Source organism: Vicugna pacos, chromosome 5 (assembly GCF_048564905.1).
Source record: "Vicugna pacos chromosome 5, VicPac4, whole genome shotgun sequence".
NCBI lineage: Eukaryota > Metazoa > Chordata > Mammalia > Artiodactyla > Camelidae > Vicugna > Vicugna pacos.
Genome location: NC_132991.1, coordinates 72,406,193 through 72,426,307, shown reverse-complemented (window position 1 = coordinate 72,426,307; position 20,115 = coordinate 72,406,193). Strand labels below are relative to the sequence as shown.

The window sequence follows — 20,115 nt, the reverse complement described above, 5'->3', positions numbered from 1 at the left end:
CATAAGCTGAACATGGTGATCTTCCTATAGAATCAGTTTTATTCGAACAATTATTTTTAGGAAATATTTTTATATTATAAAAAACAATACAATGTTATGGAACAGACTGAAAATTGTGCATGAAGTTTTTACATAAACCATGAGACTTTAAAGAAAATTCATAATTCTGGTATGCTGCACTGGATTAAGACCCACAGCATGCCCAGATTAACTCTCCTCTACATTCAAGAGTATTTCAGCTGAAATGTTTCTAAAACAATGGTTTTACCTTTGTAAGACTATTTACAAAAATAGAGCAAACAATACCTTACAAGTTGCTGTAAAGATTAAAAGAAATAAATGAAAACCTGTAACACTGACCCTTGCACTAAATAGTTCTTAAATAACTATCGGTCTGTTTGAAAGCATTCAGCATAGTGCTTATTTATGTTCTATTTTTAGCAACTTGTGGGTCATAATAGGAACAGTACTACTTGTTCCTACTGCTGGTGATAATGGGCTAAAGAACTGTTTCTTGTAGCTTAACTCTTGCAACTAATAATAGTAGTTTGAAGATATTTAGCATTCTGCCAGATTTGTGCATTCCATTTTGGGGTATCAATCTACTGAGGACACAGCAGTTATCTTCTAAATTAATAAATACTAAGCCAAAATTAAACTTGATATTTGTTGACTTCTAAGTCAAACAGAACAGTGCAAATGAGCACAATCAATTAGTTTGTTAACAGATATACAATAACTACCTAATGTTTTAAGCATCCCAGTAGACACTAGGACACAGCTAAGGAAGACTATGAAAATTTAGTTACAAATTTTATGTGAAGTTTCTCCTAATCAAAGACTCTGTTAAGAGATTTTAAAAAATAGTATAGGTAAAAAGTTAACTGTTAAGATGTCTAATTTAAAAAATCAAAAGAATAAGAAAAAAAGAGTAGAGTTGAAAGCATTATGAAAATTTGCGGAAGGCACCTAATTTAGCCAATTCCTAAAGCTTTAGGGACTGTTTCTTCTGATAATTATGCTACACGTGGTTGGGTTAGAGTACACACCATACAGAGTTCTGATATTTGTTCTTTATTTTTACTTTCAGTAGTTTTACTCTAATTTTAAATTACTTTGTTAATTAGAAAATTTTCTAAATAGTAATTCTTAATTACTTCTAATTACTTTTGTAATTTTAAATTATATTTTTATCATAAATGATTTTCCTTTAAAGATGTAACTATATGGAATATAGTTAAACATCATTATTTATATAAAATTTTCCTAGCCCCACACCCCACAATCTAGTATGTATTAATTTGTGGTGAGAACTATTCATTTGACCAACAAATTCACTAAAGTAACTTTATTAAATGAAAGAAACTTGATATTTTAATGAAATTCTATCAAAAGTCTAGTATTTCAAAAAAGAACAATGCAAAAATATTGAAAAATACATTAGTTCTCAATACATACGAGGGATCCCTACTTGTTGTTTTCTTATTGCTGGACCAATGTTCAGTTTCTTATCCTTATAATTAAGTTTTTCAGCCTAAAATAAGAAAAAATAAATTATTTTATTATCATTCTTTGAAAGCATCAAGGCATAGTGGAAAGGGCAAAGTCTTTGGACTTAAATAGATCTGGGTGTGAATCTTGGTTCCAATTTTCTGACCCTAAGTTCTCATCTGGCAATTTACCAGTTATTAGTGTGAGCAGAGAGATGAAAAATTTGAGTCACCTGACACAATGGTCCCAGCTAAGGTCAAACAGGGTGACACTACGTTTTCTTGTTTCAGCTTTTATACTGTAAACAAGTGTTCTTTTCATATTCTATTTAGTGACACGTTTTTTAACACTTTTGTACTTTATGTCGGTGTTTCTGTTATTTAAAATATCCCTCAAGTGTAGTGCTGAAGTGCCTGCTGGCTAGTGTTGCTAGTGCAAAGAGACTGTCATGAGCATTAATGGAGAAAAATCTGTTAGTTGGGTTTAATTCAGGTATGAGTTATAGTGCTGTTGGCCATGGATTCAATGTTAATGAATCAGAAATACACATTAAATATAATGTCTTTAAACAGAAACACACATAAAACAAAGTTATATATTGATTGGCTGATGAAAATATTGTGACCAGAAGCTTGCGGGGGCCTAGCCCTGACTTCTAGAAGTACTTCAATATTCGCTATGTGGTGACTATAGAACACAACTACTACAAATAATGAGAATTGACTGCATATGACAATAAAATACAATTCAAGTAATATTTTTTCTTAAAAAATTAAATGTTATGCTTGCCAGATTTAAAGTTATTATACTGAACTGCAGGCTACAGACTTTTTCTAGGAATGCTCTTAGTTTATATAAAGTTTTTCATAGGTGGGAAATAATCTCAGCTAACTTCACTCTAGAAATCCACATTTGTAGTGGTTTTTCAGGAATTTAAAGTGCTATTAACACTTCAGAAAAGATACATCCCTAAATGCTTAGTTTAAGCAAGTGAAAAATTATATTACAGCTTCACAACCATACTTATATAATCATTTGGAATTTGTTTTTTTGCAGATAAAGTTTTGCTTTAATCTTTCTTTTATTCATTTTTTTGGAGATTAATGTCAATTTTAAGATGCAAAGAAGGTATATATATATATATATACAAACACATATATTTAGCAATTGATCATTGTACTGGAAACCCACTATTAAATTCATACCTTAAAGGATTAGTTTTAAAGAAAGAAGTTCCAAAAACGAAATTAAATACACCAAAAGCTCTTACCTCTTGTAAAATTTTTTGTGCGTCTTCTTGTGTTTCAAAAGTGACGAAACCATACCTAAATAAATGCATTAATTATTTTCTTAGAATATTACATTGGAATTATATTAAGATTAAAAGAATTGTTTTTAAGAATAGGCCACGGTAGGAGTAAGCATTTTCCTATGGCACACCAGTATGCAAAACTTAGGTGAATCATTCACAGCTTAACACTGTCACCCCCTCTTAAAGTGAGGGGACTAAAAGAGAAAAAAATAAACCCCAAGGATACTGTAACAGTTTCAGATCTGAGCTATATGTAAGGTAGGAAAGCATGAGAGATTTGTGTTCTGGTTTACAAATTAGGATGCAATAAATTTCAGTCCAGAGCAACAGTCTCCTTTTAAAATGACAGAAGTTTGGCTTAAATAGAAATCAAAATAGAAAAAACCTTTAAAAAATTAAAAATTTCAACATAATAAAATTTTTTTATATTGGTAAATGAGAATACAAGCATTATTTACTATTATCAGCATATATAAACTGATAATGCAACTATTAGTATATTTCCCAACTAAAATCAACTAAAATATGTACAACCCACCCAGACTTTATATCTGCTTTTCATATATAATTGCTACCTTCAGAATATAAATCATATGATTAAGATAAAAATACACAATGTATGTCATGTCCAAAAAGCCAAAATAGCTTCCTATAAAAAGGAACAAAAGAAATAAAAAGTATATCTCCCAAAAAAGTAATCTCTATTTAGATAACTTAGTGCTAAACTACTATTTTCTTCAAATACAATTACTATTATGTAATTAGTCAATATTTACTGTCTTCTTCAATTCATAATTTCTATATTATATATGAATTTTCTCTTTCCAGAAAAGAAATTTCTCTTTTTCTATTTGCCCAAACATTAAACAAGGGCTAAGGAAATATTTTGATGCTATTTTTTTTGGTAGAACACATATACCACCCAGTGGAAAAAGTATAAAATACAGTTTACATTTCTATGTATGCTTTTTAATGAGAAAAAATGGACTTTACAAATTCTATTAGCCAAATACAAGAGGTACAATCTCATTTCATCCCAATATTGTTTGTCAGTCTGAGGAAGTATTTAATTTGTTTAAAAATAACCTCTCTGCAGGATCCCATCTCTTCCAAAGTGTCCACCTGTCATACTTATATGTAGTTTCCCACTAATATAATTTTTAATCCTTATTGGTCCCTTCTTTTATGCCTATGAATATGTATATATTGCTTATTTTTCAAGAAAATAAACACAATCCTTCATTGACTTCCTTTCCTTAACTTTGCAGTCAAACTTCTTAAGCAAGTACACTATGTTAAATTACCTTTTTCTTCTCTGATATTTGGCTTTTGTATATATTAATCCACTGAAATAGCTCTAAGGTCTCTAAACAAATCCTACTGCTTTTTCCTCAATTTTCATCCTCTTTGATTCAGCAATTAAAAATCATTCTCATTAGAGTTATATTTCTCAGATTAGTCCCTTAACTAGGTCTTTGAGACACAACCCACAGACATTATTTTGTGTCAGCCTTTTTAAAATAAAGTTCTCTTTAGTCTAAAGCTGGCATACAATTCCAAAAGTATCAGATTCCTTTAGCTTCTGGTTCCTTGGCTACTGGACATTAGCTACTCAATATTATGTGCTTACTTCCTAACAATGAACTGTCTCTCAGACTATGTAAGAATAACTTCCCAATGAATTAAGGAATATTATGGTGTCTCCCTCCAAAATACACATGCGCACACACACAAAACAGGAGATCAAAAGGTAGGAGGAAAGAAGGCATGAAACTCTGTTTTTAACAATGGAATCAAAGTAAGTTAGCATGCAAAACCTAGTAATCCAATAAAAATACAATTGTTAGTTCTATGTACTTTCTATAGTAATACTAACCCTTTGGACACTCCGGCTCTGTCATTTACAATCTTCACTTCTTTTACAGACCCATATTGGGAAAAAAATTTTCTTAAATCATTTTCATTTGTCTAATGGCATAAAAAGAAAACATGAAAAAAATTTTAATGTATAAATGATGAAACAACTCTTATGCTTGTTTTGGAGATAAAAAAGGTAATAAATGATAATAATATGCATGTAAGAATGCCTCTCATAAAAATAGTGCATGAAACCACTAGGTTATTAAAATCAATATGAGTATTTTGCTTTATGCAGTACCTATGTTAAAGTGTAACATAGCAATAAAAATTTTAAGCTGAATTTGTAAAAAAACTACAAAGAAAGTTCATTATTTAAAGGAATTCTTGTTCTCTAGTTGGCCAGTTTTTTAATAAAATTGAATTAGGCATGGCTATAACTATAGTAAGGGTATATTACTATTGGTTCTTGTGGTTCAGAGAGGCCCACAGTCATGGCAGTGGAACTAGGTTACGCTGGACTACACCAGTCACTCCATTTTAATCAGCATAGTCTCCAGGAAAAGTAAGGTGTTAGGAAGGAAATATATTTCCAAAAGTACTTGAACTCAATTTGTGATAATAACAGAGAGGCTATAAGATTTAAAGTTTTAGATGCTTTATCTGTACTCAATACACATTTCAGCCTAATACAGACATTATGATGATATTCAAAATAAAAATGAATCATAATTAGACTGTCACGTACAAGATATCTACAAAGATGGTTTGGTATATCTGGTTTTAACTGAAATAGTCTTATACTAGACTCTTACCACCTTTTCCTAGAGTATTCACACTAAATTCACTGTAACTTCAGTTTCTGGTTCAGCTATAAGTGTTTCTCCCAAGAGGAACTTTAAATATCCCTAGAAAAGATTTTCTTTATATATCTAGGAAAAAACACGTCTAACAGCAGAGAGCTATACCGCTTGAGCTCCACTGCTCCCTCACTACTTACTGGTTTCAAGCTAGTAACCTAAAGCGTGCTAAACTGGATGATGACAAATCCTGGGTTAATCAAAGAATAACTGACTGCCTCTTACTTCAATAAACACAAAATGGAATCAACGCCAGAATAAAGATTTCTATTAGTGACTTGAAAACAAATTAATTCAAATTATTCTCTGATAGAAGAATCCGTAGTTCAATTTTGCAGCTCCACTTCTTTGTTGAAAAGTAAGGAGACAGAAACTCAAAATGATTAAATATTAAAAGGTATGGGCCGTAGGGTTTTAAAAAGAAGAGTTTTAAAAAGTTTGAGACTGCTTGCTACTATGGTAGACTATTTCCTTGCTAGAAATTACCTACAGTTTTGGGAAGGTATAAGTATGATGGAGGGAAACCTAGCAGTTACCTTAAAGCTTTGACTGCATTGTAGCAATGTTTCCCAAGGTCATATTATAGCTGATAGGCTTCAGTAATCTACAGTAACTTAGCCATACAAATTATTACATTTATGGATGGTTTGTTTAAAAAATTTAATAAGCTAATATAATAAAATAAATTCTTAACAAGAATATTCAACTTGAATATTTATGGCCAGCTATTAATAATTTTCATAGAAAAAGAAAATCTTTTTCTAAAAGAGCATTTCATACATTGTTTTCCTTAATTTACTTTTAGTGTACCAATCACATTCTTGCTTAAGACTCATAATTTTGACAAATACATTTAGGGTAACATTTCTCTTGAGCAGGATTCCATTCAAATTGTGAGAGACTGACTACAGGAAAACAGTGAATTATAAATGTCAAATATCATACCCTAATCGCACAGGATTTTTTTTTTCATTAAGACGATTCTTCAATAAATTTCAAATATGTAATATAGAAGCTTGGAAATCCTTCTATATATCCACTTGGAAGTAAGAGTATTCCACTTAAAATATCCATGCTTTTCCTTCTTGCTTTTCCTATAGGTGTTTACTACCACCTTCCACATGGGGGTGCTGCATAACATCTCACAAACTGTGCCTCTCTGAAAGAGGGAAATTGGCTTATTACATTATTTAAACATATTACTGTCAAGATGCTTTATTCTGACAAGGACACAGGGCTTTTTGGGTGATCAAATTCTAAATTACGTTATAGAAAGAAATTTACAAAGAAGTTTTGAAGTTACTCAGGAATCTGAGATAAAAGTTGGGATAGAGAAACAGGATTTCATAAAACTGTTTTCTGTTTTTTTATTTTTCCTCTTAATTGAGACTTCTTTTGAAAATTATAATCACTCATTATTTGGGCTACTGGAGTACTATGTAAAAAAGTACAATTAGTGTGGTATGGTAAAATAAAGAATGTGGAGCTATGAGTCAGAAATCTAGGATTCTAGTTTTCACTTTGTCATGAAGTAGCTATGAGCCTATAGAATACCAATGAATCTCAGTTTCCTTGTATGTGAAATTGGACAATTATATACACTCTACTTAACTGACATTGTTGTTGAAAAGATTCTTTATATTAAGACAATTTGAAACATCCTAAGCATTATGCAAATAGCAAATATGTTATTATTTTTATGGCCGCACAAAGAAACAATTTCTGAGAAGATAACTTCTAATACAAAAAAATATACACGATGATGCATACATAAAGAGGTACCTTAAAGTCAATGCCTCCTACGAAGATGCGATTAGGGATCACTGTTCCATATCTTGGGGCACTTGTTGGGTTATTCAACGGCACAGGTGACACAGGATTAGGGGATGAAGATAATGAATCTGTTTGCATTTGATTTGATGTTTGCTGTAAAATAAAATTCTTGTAAACTCTTAGCATAGGGTATAAGTTTTGATGCAGGCTGAAAGCATATATCCTTCAAAAAGATAAGTCATTGACAAAATGCAGTATTTTAAATTTCAATTTTATTCTATTATTATGAAGATTATAACTAGAGCTAAAAACTTTTTGGGGAAACAAAAATATATGAAATGTAGAATCTACTCTACAGAGAATATCTTAAAGCTTAAACATATTACTTAAACATGCATGAGTTAATAATTATTAAATATACTCTTTAAATATTTTAAGTATTAAGGAGGAATATTAAACTTAAAAAGACGTCTGAGAAAGAGAAAAGCAGCCCTGGACAGCGAGGAACTGGCCTGGCACAACCAACTAGGCCCTGGTGTTGTTAGGAGTTGGCCAGAACTCACAGCTAGGCTGTGCTGTTCTCTTGCTAACGGAACACCAACATCAGGCAAGTCTACTCTGTGACTGTGACGGAGAGAGAAAAAATAAGACCATTCCATAATCATGTCTGTGTATTGATAAAAACAAAAGCATTGTCCAAACCACAAGAATGACTAAACATCCTTCTATCCTAGCTGATAAGACTACTCCTTCTTTATCAATCACAACTTTAGCCTCAATCTGTTTTTCTTGCCTTCCAGGTAAGAATTAACATACCCAATCATAGAATTACTCCCACTTCCTAACAACACGAATTTCAGAGTAAAGTCTTCTTTCTTAAGCGCTCCCCAAAAAAGTGCTTAACGTAAGTCTAAATTCTATAGTAAATTCTTTCCAACACCCTTTTAATGCTGAGAGGCCCCATGGTGTATGTTTTTCCTTGTTGCAGCAATTCAAAAGATCCAACTTTATTAAATTACAAGTGTGTTCACAATGGTTTTTAGTTAAAGGGCACTGACAAGTAAATAGGCTCTGACAAGTTCACCATTTTTCAACTCTAAAGTGAAATTTTTAAATGCACTTGTCAATTTGAAAAGTGGACTGATTTTGTAAAAAAAAAAAAAAGTACCTAAAACACATAGGTAGAAGTGAGTTCAGTACATATTCATATGTTCACAATTCTAAGTCAGGGGAACTAACTTAGATTTTAATCAGTATATATTAACATATAAGCCTTTGCACAATGGCAATATAGTAGACTCTTAAGGTACATCTGAAAAAAGACAGACTTGAGAATAGAATTTTGAAGAGAAACCAATTTAAGAACTTGCTAATTATTCTCCTTCTGAGAATTCTAAACAGACTTCTAAGACAGTCCAATGCACTAAAATAGCTCCAAGTTTCAAAAAGGTTGATGTTCATAATTTAAATTCTCTGAGAAACAAATTTATGACAATGAATTTCCAACTTAGATAATGGATTTTTCTTTTTCACATTTGCTCTCCTTTCACTTCATTGGCCAATAAAACCATAATCCCTAAATTAATCTCTGCAAGATGTACAGAGAAATGACTAGGTCAGTGGTGACTATGGGGCTATAGGCTGCACCTTATGGGCTTATTCTCCACCTAGTCTTAAAGGCAAAAACCACTTCTCAGTAAGAGAGTTCATAAAAACATCTATTAAACCACAGAGTCATCATATTTAATAATTGCTATGTTGTAGTTGCTAATTAAAGAAATTGGGAATCCAAACGTAACAGCATCACATTTGGAAGTTATTTGCAACTTCTGTCACTTCACTTGTAAAAGACATGGTGCCCAGATTGGATGATTCTTGGATGCTCAGTTTTACTTTGCACCTGTGGATTTGTATTGCTAGAGATAACAGAACAGCTATAGTAGATACAGTCTTTTCTCTCTGCCTGTTTGTTTAGAGAATGTAGAAACCACCTATTTGCAAAGCTTAAAAAAAATCAGTCTTCATGAAATTCTCTTCTTAAAAACAAAATGAATTCAATGGATGAACTTATTTGTTCTCACATTTGTTTAAATATAAGTCAACTCCATTATTTTTCATTGAGAGAGGAATGACATGAACAGAAGAGAACAGAGTGCTTTATTTCCAATCTTGAGAAATCAGTTAAACGATACAGAAGAAAGAAAATCATGAACTTTTTACATTCCACTCCCCTGATTCTCCAGTTTCTAAGGTTCCTGTTCTATTGTGGGTTCCAACTGCTTTATTTCTATCTTTACCACTAACCTCTTTCCAACATACTATGTAATTTACTTATTATGTTTATTGTCTGTCTCTTTTCACTATAATGTAATAATGTTCATGAAGAAAGGGAGTTTTGCCTATTTTGTTCACTGCAGCATCTACAGTAGTAACCATACTAGCAGGAATTCAGTAAATATTTACAAAACAAATGAATAAACGAATAATTTCTTCCTGCTCATAATATGACAACCATTAGATTGTGAGCATAAGAACACAACATAAATAATGCCCTGAAAGTATTTAATCTTGGCAGTAACAAGGCTCAGGTAGAGGCAACATCCAAGTTCCTCAGAGGTCAGCGATTCACTGAGTTAGTAAAGAAAGCCTCAAATTCTGCTGGCAATAATTTTGCAAATGTATGAAAAGCACTTAGAAAAGTGCTGTTTTGAGGTAAGAGGTAAGGGTCCTTAGCTTAGTAAAACTTCTAGCACGAAAGAGTTTATTCAGAATTTCCTCCAAAGTAATGTGTCCTCAGTGCCTCCTCCCCTCGAGAATTACCCTCGAAATCTATCAACTACTTTGCCAACGAGACCACGGGAAGAGGGCGGGCTAACCGTCGCTGTCACGGCCTCCGTGCTCCTTCCCCTCCGGGGCCAGCAAGTTGACGCGCTGGGGGAAATGGCCGCGGCGACAACTTCCTCGGGTTCTCTCGGGTCATCGTGAACTTGAGCACTGACTCGAGGATCCACCCCCTCCCCACTAAAGTGCGGGAGGGAAAAGAAGGCTAGCCAGCGAGAAATTTTGCCCCGCAAACCCGCCAGCAGCAGTGGCGGGAACCCTCAACGGCACCGACCCGGACGCCGGCCTCGTGTGCAGCCGGCCCTCGGCCCTCGCGTGGCGCGCGCTGATTGGCTGCCAGAGGGGCGGGGCTGGGCGAGGCGCGGCGGCACGTTGCCCTCGGGCCTCCTCGGCCTCCCTTAGGCGCGGGCCCGTGCTAGAGTGCCCAGGTACGACCTAGTCACAGGTGGCCCCCGCCCCTCCCTGGTCTCTCAGGCCTTCTGGTCCCAGCCGACCAGTCGGGGAGAGGAGGCGTCCGCAGTTCGGGCAACTCCGCACGTGGGCAGCTGGGCTGAGTCCGGCTGGACTGAGCGTCGAAGAGGCAGCCAAGCCCGGTTTCGGCGGGAAAACTTTCTCTAGCTGGACCCCCTTGGTGCACAGGGTCCAGCCACCCACTGCCTCCCGAAACCTCCCGGCCGTTTCCGAGGTCCCCCAGCCCGTCTACACCCAGTCCAGGCCCGGGGGCCGCACCTTCCCCACCCCACGACACACCCCGATGGGGGCCTGGCGGCTCTTCCCAGCTGTCTATGGGGCTCCCTGTCCAAGTTCCTTCTCGACAAAATAACGGGCTATAGACTCGCCCTTCCAGCCCCTCATGGACGGAGTCCACGTTGCTCCTTCTCCCGGCTCCGCTACCCTGGGGCGCAAGGCCCAAGGCCCTACCGCCGTACTCACCGCGCGGGACTCGGTCTCCATCTTCCTTTCCACTCCTCAAAATCCGGGGGAAAGGAACCGAAGCCTAAAATTTCAAAGTACCTTCACACCCAGGAAGCCACACCACGTTTCCCGACGGAGACTCCCCCTGGCGGCGACGGCGGCGGTGGCAGCTGCAGGGGCGCAGGCTCGGACCCGGGGCCTGAACCTGCCACCGCGGGTGGTGGGAGGGGCAGACGACGTCGCCTCGGGCGGCGGGCGGCGGTGCGGGCGGGCGCCGCAAGGCGGGGAGGGGCGCGGGCGGGCGGGTTTCGGCGGTGGCCCGTGGTCGCCAAGCTGGGCTGTCGCAGGCGCTGAGCGTGCGGCAGGTCGGGGCGGGCGTGGGGTGTGCGGATCGAGGACTCGGTTCTGGGGTCACTCTTGCCTGCTTTCAGACGGCTGGGGAGGAGAGAACGAACGGTTCTGCAAGGCTCCATGCACCGCACGCCTTTCCCTCCTCCCCGTTGGAGAAAAGTTGGCCTCGGGGCCTGGTGGGTTTCGAGAGGTGGAGGTGACCTCCGGCTTCACTAAGGTGCGAAAAGCCGGTTGAGGGGCGACTTCGGAAGGCTGGTGCGGGGCGGGGAGGTCAGTTTGCAGAGTCAAAGTCTGACCCCCGGGGCCTGACGCGCCAAACTCGGGGGCTCCTGAGAAGCCGCGGACGCGGCGCTGCACCTGTTGTCGCCGTCACTCATCCCCGCCGAGCGGGCGGGGCGGCGCGGGCGGCTTGGCTGGGAGTCGCCGCCCGCCCCAGGCCCGCGCCCGCTGAGCACCGCCTGGCCGCCGCACAGCCTCGGGAGCCGGCCCGCGACGGAGCCACCCGCGCGCCCGAGGGGTGAGGACTGCGCGGCGCGACTTGGCTGGAGCGGCTCCAGCCGCCAGCAGCCTTGGGATCTCCTTTGAAAGAAGACTGCTTTGTAAAAAATATTTCTAAAGGGTAGCTGCAATTTATATATATTATATATTATATACATATATATCCATTATCACATATTTTATTTATAATATATGAAAAATATATAACCGAGTATTAAATAATTACAACTAGGTAAACTTATGTAATAATGATGATTATAGCTACCATTTATGAAGGGCACACTTTGTGCAAGGCACAGTGCTTCAAAGTCAGTATCATCTAATTTCATTCTCACAGAAGCCCTTCAGATAGATACTTATATTATCTTCGTATTACAGGTGAGAAACTGTACATTTGGAGGTTAAGTAATTAGGTCAAGATCTAAAGCTATGAATTTAACTAGGGGTCTCTCTGACAACAGGTCATGATCTTAACCATTTTGACGTCTTATTTTTAAAGAATTAGCAGCAACAGTTGTTAAAAGTTACATCAGTAAAGACTTTTGTATTCTCTATTATAGAAGTTTGACTTTTGAGTTATTTTACTTTCATGATAGAGTTAAAAATGATATTATATGTCTAATTTTTAACTTCTTTAAAGATTAGATCTTCATATTATTTATCAAAAGTAAAATGGGAAACAATTTTTTTCACTGAATACAGTTCGGCTAAAATATCCTAAAAGTTATTGTACATGTGTGCATGCAATTTAAGCTCATTTTCTCGTGTTTTAGTTTCTGTGGAAACAGAATACAAACCCGTTCAAACTAAAACTCATTCCAGAACAGAATAATTTTGCTGTTCAATAACACTAGAACTGATCTTTTGGCATTTTTTCCCCCAGTAATAATGATAGATTTGAGTAGTTATTACCATATAAAAGAATATTTTAAAACTTGGGTAGATCATGTAAAGTTGTACAATTCAACTTGGTATGTGTTTATAGAGTTCCTATTATGTTCAGTATATAATACTATATGCTATGAGAGATCAGAAGATGAACGAGATCAAACCTCTGTCCTTGACGTGTTTTCAGTCTAGAAGGGGAGAAAAGGCTAATTACTTAAAATAATACTTATACCTAAATATGCTTATAATAAATGGGATGTGTGCAGAATAAGGTAAGTGGTATGAACTATGATCAAAGACCTGTGGGAGCACAGGAGACAGTTTTGTGGAGCACAGTGTCCAGGGCTGGGTAAGGTCACCATCAGAGCTGAAATGCTGATCTGGGGGGGAATGTGAGGAAAGAAATGGAGCCCCTGTTATGTGTCCAGCACTGGGCCAGGCACATTCTTTTAAAATCTTAGTTATCATTCTTTGTTTTTCTGGCAATCGCAGCACTAGAGAAGTAAGAGTGACGCATTTAGTTACATTGCTAGAAAGTGGTAAATGCAATTTTTTATTCTTATTTTTTATTGCAGTGTAGTTGATTTACAGTTAGTTTCAGGTGTACAGCAAAGCAATTCAGTTATACGTATGCATGCATATTAAATGCAGTTTTCAGTTTGATTCATATGCAGTGCACTGTGCCATGTTATTTATACCATGTATTAAGGACTTAGAATTTTATTCTGGAGGTCTTTGCAAAAAGAGGGCCATTGAAGTTTATCGAGTCAGGAATTTATATAATGAGAGTCAAAATTTAGAAGGATAGTCTCAGACCAGGGACTGGAAACAGAATTGAATTAGGAAGATACTACTCTAGCATCTAGTAATGGGGACTTGAACAGAGGAGGCAGCAGTGAGAATAAAATACTGTGAAAGAGTTAAGGAGAAACTAGAGAGGACTGGAGACTGTTGGGCATGGACAGTGATAGAGGGGATTGGTGAGGGACATTCAGAAGTCTCAAGTTTCAGATACTGGAGATGTCATTGACAAAGATAAATATTAGAGTCCAACGTGTAACAAATTGCAAATCTAAGTATCCCATTTCCTTATGTGTTGTGCTGGCATCCCAGTGTCTCTCATCTTTTCTCTTCACAGTCTATCAGAGCGTAGTTCTCGTTTCAGGGATTTACCTAAGCTTTACCCTCCCTTTTGTTTGCCTTCCCTTACTGGCAATTCTCCTGTTCCTGCCTGTTAAGTTTTCTAGCTACAGATCTAACTCCTGATGTCCATTTTCGGCATTCCTTTCCTTAATAACCCTTTGGATGCCTTCTTGAGCTTATAGACCTAGATGACCATTTGCAAACCTCCTTTGGACCAGCCTTTAAGGCAGGGATATGGCGGTGATTAAGACCTGGTTCTTGCCCTCCAGTAGCAGGTGGTCTAGTGGGAAAATGAGCTAAGTAAAAGGAAAATTTATACACTTCTTGTGCTAAGTGGAAGCATAGAAGAGTTTCTAGGTGCAGAGATACCCCAGACCGAGGACTGACTTAACTTGGTAGATAAAGCAACATGAAAAACCATGTTTAAAAGATTCCTCTGCTTCCATTTTCTTTCTTTTTTGTCCCAAGTTCTATTAAACTCTTGTTGTATTTTGGAGGATTATTAGGTGCTTTCTTTTTCTCTGTGATGGCTGGGTATTTGAAATAGGAGAAGTGAGGGTTTGGAAAGAAATCTGCCGTAAGGAAGCCAAGAGGTCAGATTTCCTTTTCCTCTACAAGTAATACAGTATTTACCTGTTGAGAGGATGTTACAGAAATCGTCTAGACTAAAGCAAAATCAGATCTATTGGAAAATTCCTCACAAAAATTAGCTGGTTTATTTGATTATGCTGTTTACTTTGAGTAACTACTTAGTCACACGAATATACAATATAGAATCTATTGTGCAGCATAAGGTAGGAACTCAATAAGTATTTATAGAATAAGAGGCCAAATGAACAGACAATTTTCACTCCACCCTCCACTTACTATTTTATTCTTCCTCTGGACTGAAAGTGAAGAACAATCAATCATTGCCAGAGAACCTTCATCTTGATTCACTCACAAAAGTATGGTTTGATAATTATACACATTTTCAATTGCTTCTTAGGGGAAGACCTTATGTTTGGAACATCTCACCTGCAGAATCCTTTGAACATTCTCAGATATTTCCCTAAGAGCAAATAATACTACTGTATACAAAAATAAGACACACAAAGAAAGCCTTTAGTGCAAGTATGGTTACCCAGAACTCATCATTCCGTTGTAACCTCAGTCCTACGGTATTTGCCTTGGCTTACCCCTTTATTTTATCCTAACCTGCTTTCACCTCCTGACCACTAACTTTGCTGGTTTTTATCCTCTTTTCATTCTTTTCTCATTCTTAGATTTGATCTGTAAGGGAGGAAAACGTTTTCCTCAACCTTAGGATCCTTGGCTGGGTCTGAAAATTAAACTGACAAAGACATTAACAGGAGAAAAAGCATACAAATTTTATTGAATTGTCACATTAACATAGAAGCCTTCACAAAAGAATGAAGACCCGAAGAAGTAACTAGTACTGGAAGCTTTTAGACCTTAGACAAAGAAACAGTAGGTTTATGAAGAATTGACAAGACAAAAGGATTTGGGCTAGAGATAGTAAATGGTGAAAAATTAATGAGGAAGGTAAGGGTTGGTTTAACAAGATTTGTTTGCAGATTCTTCTGGTACCATCTCTGGACTAGAAAGAATCTGTCTCCAGTAAAAGGAGAATTAATTTCCTCCCTTTAGGCAGAAAAAGGGGAACTTGTTATTCATTGACTGCTTCTTTATTGCTTTCAAATCAAAATAATTAGTATGTTGAAGAGGCATATTTTGGATGACATTCTGATTTCCTTCAAATGCATGAGGTGTTTTCACAGCTACAATCATGACACCTCTTAATGAATTTTTCTTATACCCTTAGGCTTTTTGGCAATACATCATATCATTCTCCTAGTGTTCTTCTCTCCATGATGTTTCAAACATCTATATATAAACATGTGTTGAATTGTCACTTGCTCATTCTACTCCAGCAACCATACTGTGTCTGAGTAGTGGGCAGTTGCTGCCTTGGTGTACTGTGATATTTTGTACCTGATAGGCCACCATGTGCTGTTGTGTAGATTATTCAACGCATAACGGTATCCGGTCAAAGGAGTGACTAGGCTGAAACCTGGCCCTTGCTGCTCCACTCACATTATCATATAGCCACCGGGTCCCATCCATTCAATGGAAGAACCTTGTTTCTAATTCATAAAAAGGTGCTCAATGGGCCAGTGGCAGCCCTGTCTAAATATAGCTTCTGTATTGTAAGATGGTATCAAGGAACACTAGCTTATGTTTGTCATGTTTTACTATGGCATTCTCAGATGTAGGTAGGTAACTGCTTGACATTTGGGAAAATTTTCAACTGGGTGAGTGTTTCAAATTGAGTTCCTCAGGAAACAGACTCTGACATTTGCATGCAGGAGTTTTTTTGGGACCTGTACTTGGGAACAGCACCTGAGAAGAGTGAGGGAAACAGAACTGGGCCAAAGTTGAATTGTGATGTTGCATTAGAGTTTTCAGCAATCTTAGGATGACTTTCAGGGTTGTCTCTAGTGACCAGGATTCCCTGCTTCTCCCCCGACCCGCACCCAGTCTACAGTCTATAGTCATTGGATGCAGGCTGCTCTCAGGGAGTGAACCTGACTTTGGGCAAGATGGTGCTCTGTGGCTGAGGGCAGTTTCTGAGACAACCCATACTCCCAGCATTTAGGGAGCAAGGACTCAGTACTGAAGGTGGATTTGGGCACGCCACAGCATATGCTAAAGTAACTTCATAACCGCTGAGTGATTTTTTTTCTCCACAATGGGATTAAGCAGGTTACTACTAATTGCTTTTGGTTGAAGGAACACATGATAGAAACAGAAAAATTCCAGGAAAAATTCAAATTTTTTTTTCTTAGAACACCTCAGAGTTTGAAGATGGGTTACATACCAGTAACATAGATCCAGTAACGTAAGATTGTCTGAAAATCCAGGTTGCACATTGTATTTAACGACTGCAGGCTTGAAAATGTCTTTCCATGAGTTTGTCTTCTGTTGGTCCCATGCTCAAGAAAATATCTATATTGATTATTATTGAGGGAATATAATTAAAAGACAAAATCTTTTTGTAACCCGGAAAACCTCTCCAAAAGGTGACAGAGACAGAAAACAGTTTCATTATTGAATAAGCATGAAACTTGTGGTATGTATGACAGGCAGTCCACTGAGAGACTGCAAAGACAGAAAGGAATCTTACCCTTTATACAGCCAAGTGGATACAAACTGTTACATCACACAGATTTCATCCCATCTTTACCTGATAATTGGGGTGACCATCTTATTGGCTTTATCCAGAGGAAAAACAAACTTCTCATATTTTTGTCACAGGAGGTAGTTTTGCAAATTAGAGCCAGGCAACCACCAAGGTTAGGCTGTTAACCTTTTTACTGAAACTGGGAGATAGGGGAGCTATAACCTTGGATGTTTGAATTTCCAAAAGATGCATTAAAAAAGATGGTTCTTGAGGAAATATTTCTGAGTTGTGAGACTGGTCAGAGATTTATTTAGCTGTTATAGGTTTGCATACATTTGAAAAGGACAGAGAAAGAAATTCTGAAAGAAAAAGGAGAGGGGGAAAAGTCTCTTCCCTTATTTTCTTTCTTTTTTTTAAAATTTTCTTTCTTTTTTAAAAAATATTTTTTTATTTATTTATTATTTAATTATTTTATTTTGGTAGGGGGAAGGTAATTAGGTTTGTTTACTTTTAGAGGAGGTACTGGGGATTGGACCCACCACTTCGTGCATGTGAAGCATGCACCCTACCACTTGAGCTATACCTTCCCCCCTTCTTCCCTTGTTTTCAATAGGAAGAATTAAGCATCTTATTTTTAATTTGTATTTGCCCTTTCATTATATATCTGGATGTGTTTCAAGTTTGGCTCTCTCTGAAGCACTGAAAAATTTTAGAAGCAATTTAAAGACATTATTTAAGCATCTGGAGTAGCTTCACTGACTATCATGATAATAAGCTTGGGAGAGGTCAAGTTTTGAGAGGTAGTGTTATAATGTAGTGATCCAGTGACAGGAGTGGTGGGGCTTTGGATTCTGACTCTGCTGTGTACCCCAAAGGGAGTTGTATAACCTCTGTTTTCGATCCCCAAAATGAGGATGATAGCATTTACTACTTCGGGCTATTGATCAACTGAGATGATACACACAAAAGTCCTAGCAGAAAACTCACATTCAGTAGGTACTCACTGATGTTTTACTGAGATCTGTTTCCACGTAATAGTAAGAACGTTGATTAACTTTATGTATAATACAAATATAGTCACACAAAAACTGCAGTTTAATTTAGTCTTTCTTATGGTACTAGTTACTTTGGATTTATTAGCTTGGTCTGGGTACAGCTTATTTGATTGTGAACTCAAAATGCAAGCTTTCCTTTAGCTTGTTCCTTTTCCCTTGGAGAAAGTGGACGTGAACAATGTCCAGTGTAGGAGAATGCCTTGGGAAATAACCTTGACAAGTCTGCATTATTCTAATGGCTTGGATACCTTGACTATTGTGCTGACACATCTCTATTTATATGTGTATATATACATAGATGAATGTAAACCAAAGTTGAAAAGATGCATACCTGGTTGTTAATTTGACTTGCAAGGAGTGGGAGGGTTGAGTGGATGGAAGAGTAGAGAAATGTGCAAGACAAGTAAAAGAGGATACAAAAAAATTTGTACAAAAATGTGTATGATCACATTCATGCTATTATTTCTAAATTTCATACGAAAGGCAAAATTGGGTTTATACAGCTTAGAGGAAAGAAATGAGAGAAATAATGTCACAGAAATGGAAATAACCATACACAGTTTTATTGAATATACATTTTTTAGTTTTTACTGGTTTAATAGATGTCAAGAATGTTTACTTGCTATATAAATCAAGCAGTATCTGGTCGTATGAACCAACAGCATGGTTGTGGAAAGAACATAAACTTACACGTCTGAATCAGTCAGGAGAGTTTAGATTCTGCTATAGCAGCAAATGACCTCCAAATCTCAGGGGCTTTCAACAAAGGTTGCTTTCTTGCTCATGTTACCTGTTCATTGCAGATTGACTGCAGCTCTGCTGGACCTCATTTTCAAGATCCAGCCTCTATCTGGTGAACAATTAATTTTGTGGCAAAGGAAAATGAGATCATGGTAAGTATATACTTGCTCTTAAAACTTCTGTCCACAAGGGGTTCTTCCACTCATCATTCACTGGCCTAAGCAAGTCACATGTCTGAGCCTGCAGTCAATGGGACAAGGATATATTAACTCTCTCACGGGAGAGGACTGGTAAACATATCCCAGAGTAGGAAGATCTGCTTTATGACAGAGTATTTATGAAGTATTTCTATGTGATCATAGTAATGAATATTGTTAATGATTGGTGAGTAAGGGGAACTAATGATGAGAAACAAGAGAAAATACTTTTTTCTAAGTTAGTAAATGCTTTTTTCTCATCCACTGGGTGTACAGGTAAGAGACACTCCTTTTGATTTTAATTTAGTTTCAATCACAGATCATAGACCATTCTTTACATTTTCAGAACAGAAACAAAAGCTTCTTTTAATCTATATTTTGCAGATAGGGAAAATTAAAGTAGATGGGAGGGTAAGATTCAATTTTATACACATATTTAATTTTTCTGAAGTTTAGAATTCACAGCAATCTGTTGATGAGAAATGTAACATTTATCAAAAATCAGAAAAATATTCCTTCCTTTAGAAATGATAGTCTGAAAATAATAGTGTTTGGTACTTTTTGCTTAGAGTTTAAGTATTTGCTCATAAAGAATCTTCCAAGTAAATTCTATCTGCAGCTGTAAGTTTAGTTATTGAAAACTCATTCTGATTCAGAGAAACTTTAAAGAAAGCTCTGTAACCTTTCATTACACTAATTATAGCATTATACCATGTTTGCTGCTTATTATCTCACTTCACAGTTTAAATTAAATTTTAGTCCTTTGCTGCTGCTCAGAATTTCAGATGACTCCTGCAACATGTGTTTTCCCCCACTAATCTTTCAAAAACAATTGTGACATTATCTGAACAGTTTCACCAGTACATTTTATATAGAACAGAGAATGGCAAAATTCCCAAGTGTAGTTCAACAGCTGTTGCTCCTCCACTTGGGTTAAGGGTAGAGGCAGCTGTATCCATAGTGACCTGTCTGAGTCAGTGAGGGTGGGAACTGTGGGATTCTCACTGGG

General features: G+C 37.1%; 2 protein-coding genes across 9 annotated transcripts in view; one reads left to right on the top strand and one right to left on the bottom strand.

Annotated features, from left to right (window-relative positions):
- Nucleotides 1-11,653, bottom strand: part of BOLL (boule homolog, RNA binding protein) — a 55,649-nt gene extending 43,996 nt beyond the window's left edge. For 2 of the 5 annotated variants that reach the window (XR_012072833.1, XR_012072834.1), the window contains exons 1-5: nt 11,068-11,248; nt 7,303-7,446; nt 4,680-4,771; nt 2,762-2,816; nt 1,459-1,534 (exon numbers count right to left, since the gene is read on the bottom strand). Coding sequence is in view for 3 of the 5 variants with exons in the window: in XM_006216004.3 (XP_006216066.2) it covers nt 1,459-1,534; nt 2,762-2,816; nt 4,680-4,771; nt 7,303-7,446; nt 11,068-11,088 (388 nt within the window). In the remaining 2 variants the exon portion in view is untranslated. Of the gene's footprint in view, nt 1-1,458; nt 1,535-2,761; nt 2,817-4,679; nt 4,772-7,302; nt 7,447-10,169; nt 10,466-11,067 lie in introns of those variants that run through there. The other 3 variants (XM_006216004.3, XM_072961546.1, XM_072961545.1) reach the window with 3 other exon arrangements.
- PLCL1 (phospholipase C like 1 (inactive)) overlaps nt 10,511-20,115 on the top strand; it is a 304,833-nt gene continuing 295,228 nt past the window's right edge. For 2 of the 4 annotated variants that reach the window (XM_072961537.1, XM_072961535.1), the window contains exons 1-2: nt 10,511-10,562; nt 18,972-19,061. The gene's annotated coding sequence lies outside the window, so the exon portion shown is untranslated. Of the gene's footprint in view, nt 10,563-11,550; nt 11,618-18,971; nt 19,062-19,333; nt 19,383-20,115 lie in introns of those variants that run through there. The other 2 variants (XM_072961536.1, XM_072961538.1) reach the window with 2 other exon arrangements.